The sequence below is a fragment of the Apostichopus japonicus genome, chromosome 6 (genome assembly GCF_037975245.1).
Source record: "Apostichopus japonicus isolate 1M-3 chromosome 6, ASM3797524v1, whole genome shotgun sequence".
NCBI classification, from domain to species: domain Eukaryota; kingdom Metazoa; phylum Echinodermata; class Holothuroidea; order Aspidochirotida; family Stichopodidae; genus Apostichopus; species Apostichopus japonicus.
In genome coordinates, this window is record NC_092566.1 from 7,363,791 (window position 1) to 7,378,617 (window position 14,827).

Consider the following 14,827-nt stretch of genomic DNA (forward strand, 5'->3'; position numbering starts at 1 on the left):
AATTAAGATCACTGGACATGATATTTTTTTTTGTGCTTTTGAACTAAGCAGATTTAACATTGAAAAGGATGAACTGGTATGATATAATGAAGGAGAAGGGGTACAGTATCGAACACACAAGGACTTTTCAGACCAGAAATGTTTTGTTTTTTAATACTGAGGAATATGTATGATGAGATGTGGAACCGATACGACAAGGGTTATAGGACAAATCTAGCAGGCCACGGGAATTTGTGTCGTCTTTTTCCAACAACAGCATTGAAATGTCACAGAAATAATGTTAGCTTTAGATTTGATGTATTTTTTCTGATACAATAATTAAACGAACAGAACTTCAGTGATTTACAAAATCACATCTTGTCAGGAATGGAATGCAATATCAAATTCAGTAAAGCTGGGGTTTTTTCCCCTTCTTTCTATTTTAACTGACCATTTTAGGTTATGACATTCTTGAGTTTACATATCAGCATGGACAACGAAGTAACCCTCTGACTGGAACATCTATACAGATCTAGCTGCTTTGATGAACAAATGACAGTTTCCTAAATTTGATAGACTTTTTCTGATGTGAGATTTTCTACTTTCTTTTCTGTTTTTTGCAAACTATTGGTCAACTATGTCAAATACAAAATTTGAAGCCATCTGCAAAATGTTTTTGATTAATTTTCATGTTGAGTAATGGTTGATGTAAGATTTCACTTACCAGTCACATTATATAAAATAGCATGAAGATGATAAATTTGGGGAGTGGGGGGGGGGCGGGTTATGAAGGAAGATTTGCAACTTTAATTGACATGTTTACAATAACACTGAATCTACATATGAGCTTGCAATAATTGCAATCCAAATAAAACTGCAAAATGAACACACCAAAAATTATTTAAAATAATAGATAAATAAATAAATAATAAAAATCAAAAGGAAACTACATATAAGCATTTCACAGTTTTATGAGCAAGCACATCAAGTCCTGCAAAGCTGCTTTTTGTTTTTGTTTTGTTTTGTTGATTCCATGCGACTACATGCAACAATGTTTTGACTATGCCAAGTCAAGCAGGCATTCAAGCTTCACAGTGATGACTGACAGCTGTGAATACCTCTGAAACGGTTGGTTCTGTCATTGCTCTCTGTTCTCTAGTGACCACGTAAGTGTGGTGGACGATCGTCGTGGTTCCTCCTTCATGGCCCAGAGGTACAGCTACTGGTTTTGTTGGGCTGTCTACATCATCATGATCATCTCCTTCATCCATAGCTTCAGATTCTTCTGTCTTCTTCAATATATCTGGAACCTTTCCTTCTTCTTCTTCTTGAGGAGTTTTGATGTCTGCATCGGCTGTTTCCACTTCCTCAGGTGCTTTCGGTTTGACGATGGAATCAACCAGTTCATCTCCATCTAAGACTTGAACCTCAGATGTAACGGCTGATGATCCGTACACTGTTCTCGTCGTGGTTATTGTTGTCATTGATGTTTGTTCCCCGGAGGCTAAGTCTCCACTGGAGTCTCTCCCCTCAGTCCTTTCATCCTCAATGGAATCCACTCCCTCCTGTGTATCAGTTGCCTCTTTATCTTCATCTTCTGGTGAACCCTGAAATTCCACAGCAGATTTCGGTTTGACGATGGAATCAACCAGTTCATCTCCATCTAAGACTTGACCCTCAGATGTAACGGCTGATGATCTGTACACTGTTCTTGTCGTGGTTATTGTTGTCATTGATGTTTGTTCCCCGGAGGCTAAGTCTCCACTGGAGTCTCTCTCCTCAGTCCTTTCATTCTCAATGGAATCCACTCCCTCCTGTGTATCAGTTGCCTCTTTATCTTCATCTTCTGGTGAACCCTGAAATTCCACAGCAGATTTCGGTTTGACAATGGAATCAACCAGTTCATCTCCATCTAAGACTTGACCCTCAGATGTAACGGCTGATGATCCGTACACTGTTCTCGTCGTGGTTATTGTTGTCATTGATGTTTGTTCCCCGGAGGCTAAGTCTCCACTGGAGTCTATCCTCTCAGTCCTTTCATCCTCAATGGAATCCACTCCCTCCTGTGTATCAGTTGCCTCTTTATCTTCATCTTCTGGTGAACCCTGAAATTCCACAGCAGATTTCGGTTTGACGATGGAATCAACCAGTTCATCTCCATCTAAGACTTGACCCTCAGATGTAACGGCTGATGATCCATACACTGTTCTGGTCGTGGTTATTGTTGTCATTGATGTTTGTTCCCTGGAGGCTAAGTCTCCACTGGAGTCTATCCTCTCAGTCCTTTCATCCTCAATGGAATCCACTCCCTCCTGTGTATCAGTTGCCTCTTTATCTTCATCTTCTGGTGAACCCTGAAATTCCACAGCAGATTTCGGTTTGACGATGGAATCAACCAGTTCATCTCCATCTAAGACTTGACCCTCAGATGTAACGGCTGATGATCCATACACTGTTCTGGTCGTGGTTATTGTTGTCATTGATGTTTGTTCCCCGGAGGCTAAGTCTCCACTGGAGTCTCTCCCCTCAGTCCTTTCATCCTCAATGGAATCCACTCCCTCCTGTGTATCAGTTGCCTCTTTATCTTCATCTTCTGGTGAACCCTGAAATTCCACAGCAGATTTCGGTTTGACAATGGAATCAACCAGTTCATCTCCATCTAAGACTTGAACCTCAGATGTAACGGCTGATGATCCGTACACTGTTCTCGTCGTGGTTATTGTTGTCATTGATGTTTGTTCCCCGGAGGCTAAGTCTCCACTGGAGTCTATCCTCTCAGTCCTTTCATCCTCAATGGAATCCACTCCCTCCTGTGTATCAGTTGCCTCTTTATCTTCATCTTCTGGTGAACCCTGAAATTCCACAGCAGATTTCGGTTTGACGATGGAATCAACCAGTTCATCTCCATCTAAGACTTGACCCTCAGATGTAACGGCTGATGATCTGTACACTGTTCTCGTCGTGGTTATTGTTGTCATTGATGTTTGTTCCCCGGAGGCTAAGTCTCCACTGGAGTCTCTCCTCTCAGTCCTTTCATCTTCAATGGAATCCACTCCCTCCTGTGTATCAGTTGCCTCTTTATCTTCATCTTCTGGTGAACCCTGAAATTCCACAGCAGATGCAGAGTCACCGTCACCAAGTTCAATGTCTGCAGTATTATCTTCCTCTTGGGCAGATGCCTCCGTAGAGAACACTTCAGTCGATTGCAACTCCTCGCTAGTGCTTTGTTCTGCGTCATCTCTTTGATAATCCGTGCTCTGCACAGCAGACAGCACTCCAATGGTTATAGCCTCTGCCATTAATCTTTGGTCTTCTTCCCTTCTCTGTTCATCCGTCTCTGGGACATCCGCATTGGCTTGTTCTCCTTGAGGTTCGACATCATCGCTGACACGCTCCTCCAGAGATTCATCCTGTGGTTGTTCGTGGGTAGGTTCATCTCGCTGCTCTTGTTCTTGAGGAAGATCAGCCACTACACTAGCAGCAGGTTGAGCGAGTAATCTAGGATCATAATAATCTGACTCTGTAGGACCATCTACATACACTGCATCATCTGGTTCCGTGGTGCCGTCCTGTTCTTCCGGTACTTCCTCTGTTAAATTCTCATGTGGTTCAGACTCTGCAGCAGCCACTTCATCTGCCCCACCTACAACAGGTTGGTCACGTTCGGATTCGTAAATACCAGCCAACGGGGATTCTGGGATGCTATCTGGGGTATCCGGAAGTTCCTGGATTTCAGGTGTCTGAACACTTTCCACTTGTGGTGATGGACTTTGGTCTAAATTTAAGTCTGTTGGCACAGAGATTCTTTCCTCAACCTTTGTGACTACGCGAGTGGTCTGTTCAGTAACAGTCCAATCAGCATCGCTCCTGACATGCTGGACGTTTGGTGCGACCACAGTTGTTGATGAGTATACGTACCTTTCATGAGATACACCTTCTTCTCCATCATCCACATAGGGATGAACAGGAGGTTCAGGCAAGTCCATTTCAACATCATCTTCTGGACTTATTTCAGGCACTTCCACTTCCACATCTGCATCCGGAACATGGATGTCACTGACTGGTTGTTGATGGTCTTGATCTTGGAAGTATGTTGAAAATTCCTCATGCTCTGTGATGTCAGCTATTTCTGGGGTCTTGGGGCGATCAGTAAGATCTTTTGGTTCAGAATCTAAGCATACCTGAGACTCTAGAATAATGGATTGTTCTAGCAATTCGTCATGAATAATTTCCGGTTCGTCTTGCTCTTCCGATGGTCCGCTATCATCTGTCGGCTGCTCCCCAGATGTGATTTGTTGTTCTGTATGTAAGGTGCGAGTTGTCTCTGTATGACTGACTATTGTGCCGTCAGCGATTTGAGTACTGGTAACTGAGATTTTGCTAGTGACATGTACACCGTCTGGCCGTTGCTCTTCCTCCTCTGCAAATTCCTCACGTTCATCCATAGACACATCACTCTCCTCCGTGAAAGGATCTGGTTCAACCATAAGACCATCCTCATCTATTTCTGTATCATCCTTTGGTTGGACATATTCTGATGTGGGATCTACTCTGATCTCCGGCATATACTCTCCTTCTTCTGAGCTGACATCCTCTTCATCTTCCATATTGTCTTCTTCGTCATCGACATTCCATTCTGGTCCAGAAAGGACCTCTCCCTGTCCCACAGGTTGTGCCTCTTGTTTCTCCTCATCCTGCAACAATTCTTGACTTGCACCATCGTCAGCTTTCAGAGTATCCATTTTAAAGTCCACTTTTACTTCACCATCTTCCACTACTTTCCTTTCTTCATGGACAAGTGTTCCACCACTTGTGGTTATCTCTGTGTGTACTCTGACTTCTGTTTTTTGGGTATAGTGATCACTAGATGAAGGAATGGTTTCGTAATCCTTTGATGTATCATCTTGAGCGAAGACATCAATTTCTTCATCTGGAGTCATTTCTGTTTTGATGTTTTCTTCCACAGCCTCCATCTCAATTTCTATCTCTTCTTCAACAGGCACCGATTCCTCCATTCTTTCAACTTCTTTGGATTGAATGGCTTCATCTGCCTCTGGATGAGTCTCATCTGAAGGCATCTCAGACATTTTAAACTGTTCCTCTACTTGCATAATTGGAGATGCATCATCATCATGTTTGGGAGTCACTTCCTCTTCAAAGTTGTCTCCCTGTAAAGTTTCTCCTGAAGGTTCACCAAAGTCTTCTGTTTTGTCAATTAGTTCTTCATCTTTAAAAACTTTCACTTCTGTGTGTTCATCCACAATTCCCCCAGATGATATTACTTGTTTTGTTGTAACTACAGTGCGTACAGTTTCTGAACGGACCACAGAACTGCTCTCCTCCTGTGTGTCAGATGTTTCTTCTTCTGGTTCTTCAGGAATATTCTGGAGTTCTTCAAAATATCTTGTTTGCTCATACGTATCCTCAGGCACTTGTTCTTCAATTTGGAAATCCTCTTCTCGACCATCATCATCTCTTGTTATATCTGGCTCCTGTGGAAACTCATCCTGACATTCTTCTTCAGTGTCAGATTTGACATCAACTTCATGGCTTGCAGGAAGCCCTTGATGCTGCTCTTGTTCTTTTGTAGGGGATTGATCTTCATACATCTCATCTTTGGGTCGTACTTCCTCATCCAGATGTTGCTGACTTGGTTCTGGTACAGTCTCTTCAAGAACTTCCTCTTGTTCATCAGAAGGCATGTCCTTTGATTCATCTTCCTCAACTAGATCTTGCTCTTCACCGATAATCTCCTCCTCTTCTTGCTTTTTCTTTTCCTCAAGATTTGGTTTCTCTTCTTTTGGTGGATGTTGCTCAAAGTCAACTTCTTCATGAAGTGAAACTACTGTTCTCTCCTCGTGGATTGTTACGACAGACACTACATCTTTGTCAAATTCATCATTTTCAAGTGGTTCCAAATCTTCTTTTACAGTTTCAGTTGGACAAGGTTCCTCTGGTTCTCTTTCCCTATCCTGATCCACAGGAATACTTTCATCCTCAAATGTACTGGTCGTTTGGATGACTTCCACAACTGTCTCTTGCGTAGTAGTTTGTGGGATATCATGCTTTTCTTCTTTGTCCACCTCTGCCTCAATATCTTTCAATTCTTCTATTGTGTCAACTTCTCGTTCTATTGATATGTCATCTTTCTCAGCCTCCCTAGAAACATTTAACTCTTCACCTTCAACATCATTTCCCACTTTGAATGGTTCATCTTCAAGTACAATTTCTCCACTCGTAACAACTGCTGGGTGTTCAGTCACAGCCATGTGTCTCTCTTCTAAAGCAGTTTCATCTTTGTCCTCAACCAAATCTTCTGGTTCCCTTTGCTCATATTCCTCAGCTACTGTGTCACTTGACTGAGGTTCAACAGGCAGTTCTTCCTCCTGTGAGTCTGTGTAATGTTTGTCAGTAGGAAGTGCTTCTTCAGGTTTTCTCTTTTCTTCTTCCACAATCACATCCCCTTCTTCCTTTATCTCATCTTTCTCACTAACCTTTTCATCTTGCGGTTCCACAGGTTGCTCATCTTCCTTAACTTCTCTTATGTGACATTCAGCATCAGGTTGCTCTTGTTCTGATTCCTCCTTTTCTTCTTCCACGACCACATCATCTACTTCCTTTAGATCACCATAATCAGCTACAATTTCAACAGGTAGCTCCTCCTTCAGCTGTTCTTTGTGAATTTCTTCTGCAGTAACTGCAGAACCCTCTTGTGCTGGTTCCCTCTTTTCTTGAGGTTCAACAGGTTCTTCCTCTTCCTTGGGCTGTATGTCACTTTCTTGTTGAATTTTCTCAGGTTGCTCTTGTTCTGGTTCTACATCATCAACCAAGACAGGCTGCTCTAGCTCATCTTCAAATTCAACATGTTGTTCTTCCTCCTTAGAACCTTCCACCTGAATCTCATCTTCAATTGCAGAAGGTTGCTCTGTTTCTGGTTTCCTGTCATCATGAACAACAAGTGTGGTTTTTTCTGCATAAACATGAACAGAAGTAGCTTCTCCAATAGGTTGACTTTCCATGGATGGTTCATCCATGACAGCATAGCTGCCCCCTTTGTCTTGCTTTGTATCATCATCTTGTTCCTTTGACAATTCTTCCACAAGAATAACCTTCTCTTGAGTCTCAATTGTTTCTCTTTCTTCAACAGGAGTGCTAGCTTTGTCTTCTGTAATTGACTGATCTGTTACTGGTGCTGTTTCTTCCATATTTAGTTCATCTTGGGGTTTTGTTTCCCTTTCTTCAGGAGTTTCTGCTCGCTCTTCCACTACCGGCTCTGGTTGTTTTGATACTTCTTCAACAGTACTTGCCCCTTCTTTATATTCAGTTTGTTCCACCTTCTCAGCCAACTCTTTTGGGAAGTTGTTGGGATCAACTTCATCTTTCATGGTATTAGGTTCTTGTGCCATCCCTCTTTCTTCTGTCAATTCTGCATGAACATGTACTGTGGTAATTTGTTCAGACACAACACTTTCTTGAGTGGTTTCAACATTTTTTAACTCATTTGTGTCAATTACATCATCCAAATCCTTGTTTTCAGCAGATTCATCGTGGTTGGTCTTCTCTTCAGATGATGCCTTTTGAGCAACATCCTCGTCTTCCAACATATCAGTAGGTGCTTCTCCTTGACTTGTCACTGTTTTCTCTTCAACCACAATTTTGTCTGTGACAGTTACAGTTTCTACAGTTTGTACCTCAGATGATTCCAATGTTTCCTCTTTTGATTCTTCATCATCTTTATCAACAGGTTCAGAAAGAGGTTCCCGCTCATCAAAAGACTGAGATGATTCAATTACAATCCTCTCAGAGCTTTGTATTTCAAATTGTTTATAGTCTTGTGAAGCCTCCTCAACATTTCTGACTTCATCGGGTTCCTCATGACTAACTGGTGCTTCTTTAGATTCAGATACAATGTCAGGTATCACATTCTTTTCTTCCAGCTGTTCCTCATGTGTAGGGGTCTCCTCCATAAATTTCGGTGTATCATCTACTGGTTCTACCAGCTCTTCCTCTTTAGATGTTTCTGCATCTACCTTTTGTAATTCATCTTCAACTACCTCCTCAACTTGCTCCTCAACCAGGGGTCCATCTGGAAGCAATTCCTTTTTCATTTGAGGTGCAATGTCTGTTTCTATCTGGGGATCTTCTTGATCGAGGACAACTTCTGATATTTTCTCAACTTTTGATGTAACAAGAATTGTTGTTTCCACTTCGGTTACCTTGATATCTTCTACATCGTCATCAACTTTCTCTTCTGCTAACTCTTTGGATTCTTCCTCAAGAGTTAGTTTATCTTCAATTGTTTCCTGTTCTTCAACGACAGCATCCTTCTTGATTTCTTCTTCAGCTTCTGGTTCCTCGTGAACGTCTGCAGTTTCATCAACAGTTATTTCCTTTACTACTTCTTCTCTGGATTCTGGTGTCTCTTCTACTTCTGTTTTGTCTTCTGCAGGCTCACTTCCCACTTCTGGTGCTACAACTTCTTCTTGTTCAGCTTCTGGTAAATCGTCAACTTTAGTTTCCTTCTCAACTTCTGACATCTGTTCAGCTTGCCTGTCCTCTTCTAGATCTGCTTCTACTCTATCTTCCAAATCCTCTTTATCTCTAATATCCTCATGCACTTCATATGCAGTAGCTTCAGGCTCATCAGTCACTTTATCAACTGCAGCTGGTTCTTCTTCAACCTCTGGTTCCTTTTCAACTTCCGGTTCATGTTCAACAATCACATCCTCATGTGGTGTTACAGCATCATCTACAACATTGTCCTGCTCATGATCAGTAGTAATTATTACTTGATCTTCATCATCTACTGGAAGTGATGCCCTACCAGTTTCAACATAGACATGTTCTTCAAAATGAACTACCTTTTGCTTTGTCTTGATAGTGGTAATCTCCTGCTGTATAGGCTGCTTTGTATAAAAGAGTTAAATTTATCATATATTTCTTTGTGGTTTCCAATGTTATACCATCTAAAACTCCTGAACATCTTCTCAAACTCTCTTTTTCCCTTTTCATATTGCTGAATTATGTATTTTCTCCGCTAACTTTTTGTCATGTATGTGTTAACGGCTGTACTGCAACATTTACTTATGGTCTGTGGTTTGGAAATCACAAAGATATTCAGTTATCAGCCAAAGGTAAAGTTTAAGTGTCTGGGTCTTTATATACGGGTAAGTTATCCTTGCCACCATTAAAGAACTTTGTTAATAATAATCTAACCTTTTGGATTCTCCATTTGGACATTCTTGTCCTCACTAATTAAGATTTTGGTAAAGGGGTTCAAATACTCACCACTGTCTAAGAATTAGCTTGTTGAAAACATCTAAAGATTAAAAACATTATTTGATCTGCTAAACTGATTTACTATTTCTAAACCTTTAATTCTCTAAACCATTAGTTGAAATGTAAAACAATAAACTAACCTTCTTGTCATCTGAGGGTTCTCCGGTGTCTTCTACATCTTGGGGTTCCTGTAGTATTATTAAATAACATGCATTGGTTCTACTGGGCTAACTAACGAAAGCATATCCATGTGCCTTCTAACATCAAATCCTACTAACACTTCAAAATCACTCTAAAAAAAGTGCAGTGAGGATGAGAAAATGAGTGCCGGGGTCATGCGGAATGTCTTAACTTAAACAGTCACAGCCAGCACACATAATGACTAAAACCATGAAAACAACATAGGACAATACTGAACAATGAAATATGATTATAACGAACATAAAACAACAATGATATGTAAAACAACCACTGGTTTCTTCACACCACAGAACAGTTTTTAATCAGATGTTATTTAAAGGCATTTTTTTAAACAAAAATAAGAAACTATTCAAAGAATATAGGATATAAAGCATGATTTTTCAATCTTTCCAAAAGAAAATAAAGCTGAGGATATTTACAACTATAAACTGAGTTGACATTTTGAAAGTAAAAGTGGCAAAGATTTATACAAGGAAGCTTAAGAAAGAGATACTGTTTGATGACATTTGGGATTGAAAAAAGCTTATAATATCATGAAATACAGCGGAAGGAACAAAAAGATGATGTTATTAATAGCTAATCAAACAGATGCATAATAGTACATTTTCCACATTATCCAATTGACATTTAGACAATTAAAAAACTACCTTCCTCATGTCACTACATCTTTAAGACTTTCAAGGACACCAGGTTAAGTCTCAAAACTTCATAGTTCCACAAAAATACATTTTCACCAAAGAGATTTTCCACAAAAGGGGTTTGATGTATTCGTTTAGCCAAAATGGAAACATGTTGAGTCACAGATGTTGTCCATGTTTCCTGACTTATCACACATTTATTGCTAGCATACTTGCAGAAAACCAATTTCTTGTTAGAATGAAAACAAATGTAAAGTGATAAAGAGTTTGCAAACAAACCTCTTGTTTGTCTCCAGGAGTGGAATCCTGTAGTGGAAGAGAGAAATACTAGAGAAATCAAAACTCTGAGTATAAGTAATAAATATGGAAAACTGCTTTCACATATTTATTGTACCTTATACCTACCTTTGGGTATGCATATGAATTGGAAATGTGACACATAGGTAGAGCAAAACCAAGATACTGCTAGTGATGCCATGTCCTCTTAAAGCAGTATTTTACAAGTGGTAGTTATTTATCACCACATCCTGTACTATTCCCAAATAACTTAATACTTCTCTAAGAGAACTAGGCAATTAAAAACTTGGTTTCCTGGTTTTGTTTACTTTGCCACTTATGTAACGTTTGTATGAAGCAATAAAAGATTTGTCCCACAAATTTCATATGATGCCATTAATGTTTTGTCTTGTTTTTCTTTTGTCTTTTTTTTGTTTGTTTTTTGAACATCCATGATTACATTTTCAGGTATCTTATCATTTGTTTAATGGCTCCAACAGCAAAGTCAATGCAAACGTAACATTACAGTGTGTACATCAATATAAACAGGTCTCTTACAGCAAAGAAGTAACTTGTAAACATCTTCATTTTACAAATATCAACAATGGTAAGACATATTATTTCCTGTTTACACTAGGACAAAAGTGGCAGCTAACTGACATGGATTTTGAATGAGCTGATTGCCGTTCAGTACCACATTCCACTTCTCAGTTTTATTTTGGTGCCCACCCCCTACCTTCCCTCTACAAAACAAATGCACAAGTAGACATCAGCTGTAGCCAGAAGGAAAATGGTATTAACCATTCCAGCCCTAACTAATATGGAAAGTAAGCTAAGTGACTGCAACTTTTGCGACAGGAATGAGACTAAATTATGGAACATGGTGGTTTGAATTTCATATTCTAACAAAAAGAACAGGAGTTATTAGTGGAAGTTCTTCATCACTAGAATATCTTCCACAGACGTCAAAACTCCATTGAACCTGCACAATGTAGCCATCATGTTTTTGAACCTAACTTTCTCTTTTCGTATCCCTGATGTGCTCTGTATTGCAAAAGCGAATCATATTCTCAGACAAATCATTTCTAATATTTCTAATTTTTAATATAAGTATTGACATTTTCATATTGGATTGTATAAATGCAAGTCACATCATCGTTTGGTAATTTGAAAAGGGAATTGTATCTTGATTACTTTAAGATGAGAATGATAGGGATTTAGTTCAGAGTCTGTTATATGTAATGTAGAAGACAAGCAGAAAGATCTTGGCAAACACATATTCAGCAAAAGATGCATGCAAGCAAGAATGAACATAAGAGTTGCTTTATATTAAACTCAATTGTACCAAAAATGGACAACAGTAAGGCATATCTACTAGATCATCTACTACATTAAAAGGAAGATATTTGCAAGGAAGAAAACAAAGAGTGCAGACAACAGAAGCAGAAATGGGGAACATCAAAGAAAAATCTTTCAAGTGGGACACAAGATATACTTCGAGTACTTGTACAACTCTTGTGTGCTTTGTACACCCGATGTACCTGTCAGCCACATATCTCCATTCCATTCAAAATTCCATTCTGAATGTTAGAGAAAGTGACATACTAAAGCAAACAACCCAACAATCAGAGGATGATGATGATTCTTCCTGGTCTGAGCAGTTACACAATTCAAGAAAGCAAAATATTGATGCCCCAAAAGGTTTCAATTTTGAGTGACATGTAGCAGCAAAAAGTTTCTAAAAGTTTGAAAGCCAGAAATGATTAAACCTTTGGTTTTTGTTAAAAGATCAACTGGAAGAACGAAAATGGACTAACATCAAAGTGAAAACTCTGGGGAACTGCATGAACAAGAACTGTTACCAACAGTATAACTACAAAAGAGTGCAAGGCAAATTAAAATGCAGGAAGTGAAACAACTGGGCATAACAAAAGTCGACAGTTTTCAAGACAAAACATGCCAGTCAGTGAACTATTCCTACCTCAGCTAGAGTGGTCACAGCAACCCCAACAAACTCTCGGTCTGGCTCAAGAGCCGACTCGGACACAGTCACTTCACTCTTTTTGAAAGTTGTAATTGGATCTTCTCCGTCTGGGCTAGTGGTTTCTATCTTAGTTTGCACAGTAATTGTTTGCACAGTGGCTTCCCTTGCTACATCGGGGATACTACGACCTGTAATTGTCGGTTCCTGTTCCTCTTCTGGTGACATCCCAAACCCTATTGCCTGTGCACCTGTGGGGGTACTCCCTTCCTGGTATTCAGGACTAGGAAGGTCCCCTGGGGAGTCTAAGGGGTCAGGACCTATTTGCATATCTGGATTGATACCCTGAACAGTTGATTCAGTTGTCAAGGTGATATCGGACTCAACAACAGGTGAGGGAATGTCATCATCCTCGACTGATTCAGGTTCCATGGACAAATCTGGGTTTATTCCCTCAGTTTTTCGTTCTTCGCTTGCCGCTATGACTTGCTCCTCTGTTGGAGGGAGGTATTCATTTTCCTCCTCAGAGTCAAATCTTTCAGGGGTAGGGGCCTCATCTATTTGAATTTCTGGGGCCATGTAATTTACGTTACTGACATTATTCATAAATTCCGTCCTGTGAACGGGACTACCATCGGATACCAATGTCTCTCTGATTTGTACTTCAGAGGTAGTTGTAGTTTGAGGTCTGTCTACAAAAATGGCAGTGTCCACTGAGCTTTCTGATTCAGAGTCTCTCTCTTTGGGCCTACCACTCCCGTCGGAGCTTTCTACGCGCTTTGAAGTGACGACTGTGCGAGTCTGCTCGACAGAGACGACACGAGAGGTGACAGATTGGTTAATGTCCTCAGGTAAAGCCTGAGAAAGCAAGATAGTACATTCATTAAACAATCCTGAATGCAGAATTGACAACACCTGACAGAGCATATTGGACGGAACAGCACATCAACATTCACCACAACATCTTAATGAAAGAATGCAAGTCCCCTGCCTAGAGGCATGCCTCTCTCACGTTGTTTCCAATTTCAGATGCGGTGGCCATCTAGTTCACCTCATAACCGCAAAAATGTCATCATGTTATTATGATTATCTGAAGCATCTAACTGACAGACCCAATTTAACTTAATTGAAGCTTATCTTGAACAGTAGGTTAATGCTAATTGTGGCTTAAAGACTGAATTAAAAACATAATTTGAGTTACCCCGTGACCGAGAGCCAACGAGTGATGGTGACTAACGTACTTCCGGCGACATTTTCTAACAAATCAAGTAATTCCATGGGTATTCACATTTGGTGAACATTTTAGACCTATAAAGAAATCTTTGCAATGTTTGTGATTTTTTCTTCCTGATGTCCCTGACAAATTTATATCTTGAACCGTCTAAATACATTGTTGAAACTGATTATTGAAGTCACATCCTTTGGATTAACAACATTAAAAAAAAAAATCATGGCTAAACCTGATCTGTAATGTACAGCAATGTCATCACTATGATACCACATCTTGCTGGTTTTCTCTTTTCTAAGAAACTTCAAAGATAATTATTTTTCACTGTTGCTTCACTATGTTTGACTACGAAAATTCAGTACAGGTGAAAATGTGGTTTCTGAACATTTTAAATGTTAATCATTGATTTGAATATCCTGATTGTATAAAACTCGTTATTTGCTGACATAAATATTTTTCCCTCCCATTTTGGAGGTACCATCACCCCCCAAAAAAATCCTCTTAATCCTCTCAAATTAAATCTCCTTCATAAAAACACTTCTTGTAAGTCACTTTTGTATGATTTTGCATTTAAATCTTCTAAAAACCTATTTTTTAAATGGCATTCTTGTATATGGTAGTTCCAATAATTTTCCATTTGAAACAAATCTATTTGAATGATTTTCTGGTTTCTCAAAAAGGAATGGCTCTCACCTACACATATAGGGCAAAAATAACACCTATTTGCAATGCTATGGAAACCATTTTTAATAGTAAATTTCCAACCAGTTAGTAAACAGCAATCATTTCAAATATATATATATAGACAGACAGATAGAATGAGAGAGAGCAGAAACATGCCCATGTAAAATACCTTTATGCAAATCATACAAGACACTTTGACACAGAGTATATTATTAGATTTCGCTTCTTTGAAGCAAGCAAGCCAAGTCTAACTTAAAGCAGGAGTCACATGAAGCTTATTTTCCTTTCAGCAATTATTATTAATCTCAAACATAGGAAACAGCAAACAGGGTAGCTCACTGCAATCCTCTTTACATTTTCTCTTTACCACTTTGTATTAGTCCTGTTCAGAAAAAGTCTCAGGAGATGCTAACATCTTAGAAGTGATAAGTGATGCTGAAAGTTACATACAGCAATTCAATTTGGTAGATAAATATCAAGAGATGGATAGCGAGAAACAGAGACAGAGAGGAGGGGATCAAAACTGACAGTTTTGATAAACAAAAGCTTTAGTAGTTCGAA

The 14,827-nt window shown here is 39.5% G+C and overlaps 1 protein-coding gene across 41 annotated transcripts in view; it reads right to left on the bottom strand.

The window, feature by feature from the left end:
- Positions 1-14,827, bottom strand: part of LOC139968844 (uncharacterized) — a 188,241-nt gene that overhangs the window by 8,836 nt on the left and 164,578 nt on the right. For 33 of the 41 annotated variants that reach the window (XM_071973368.1, XM_071973353.1, XM_071973346.1 and 30 more), the window contains 4 exons: positions 12,355-13,212; positions 10,377-10,403; positions 9,399-9,446; positions 1,098-8,885 (listed from right to left, as the gene is read on the bottom strand). In XM_071973368.1, coding sequence (XP_071829469.1) covers positions 1,098-8,885; positions 9,399-9,446; positions 10,377-10,403; positions 12,355-13,212 — 8,721 coding nt within the window. The remainder of the gene's footprint in view (positions 1-1,097; positions 8,886-9,398; positions 9,447-10,376; positions 10,404-12,354; positions 13,213-14,827) is intronic. The other 8 variants (XM_071973387.1, XM_071973386.1, XM_071973384.1 and 5 more) reach the window with 3 other exon arrangements.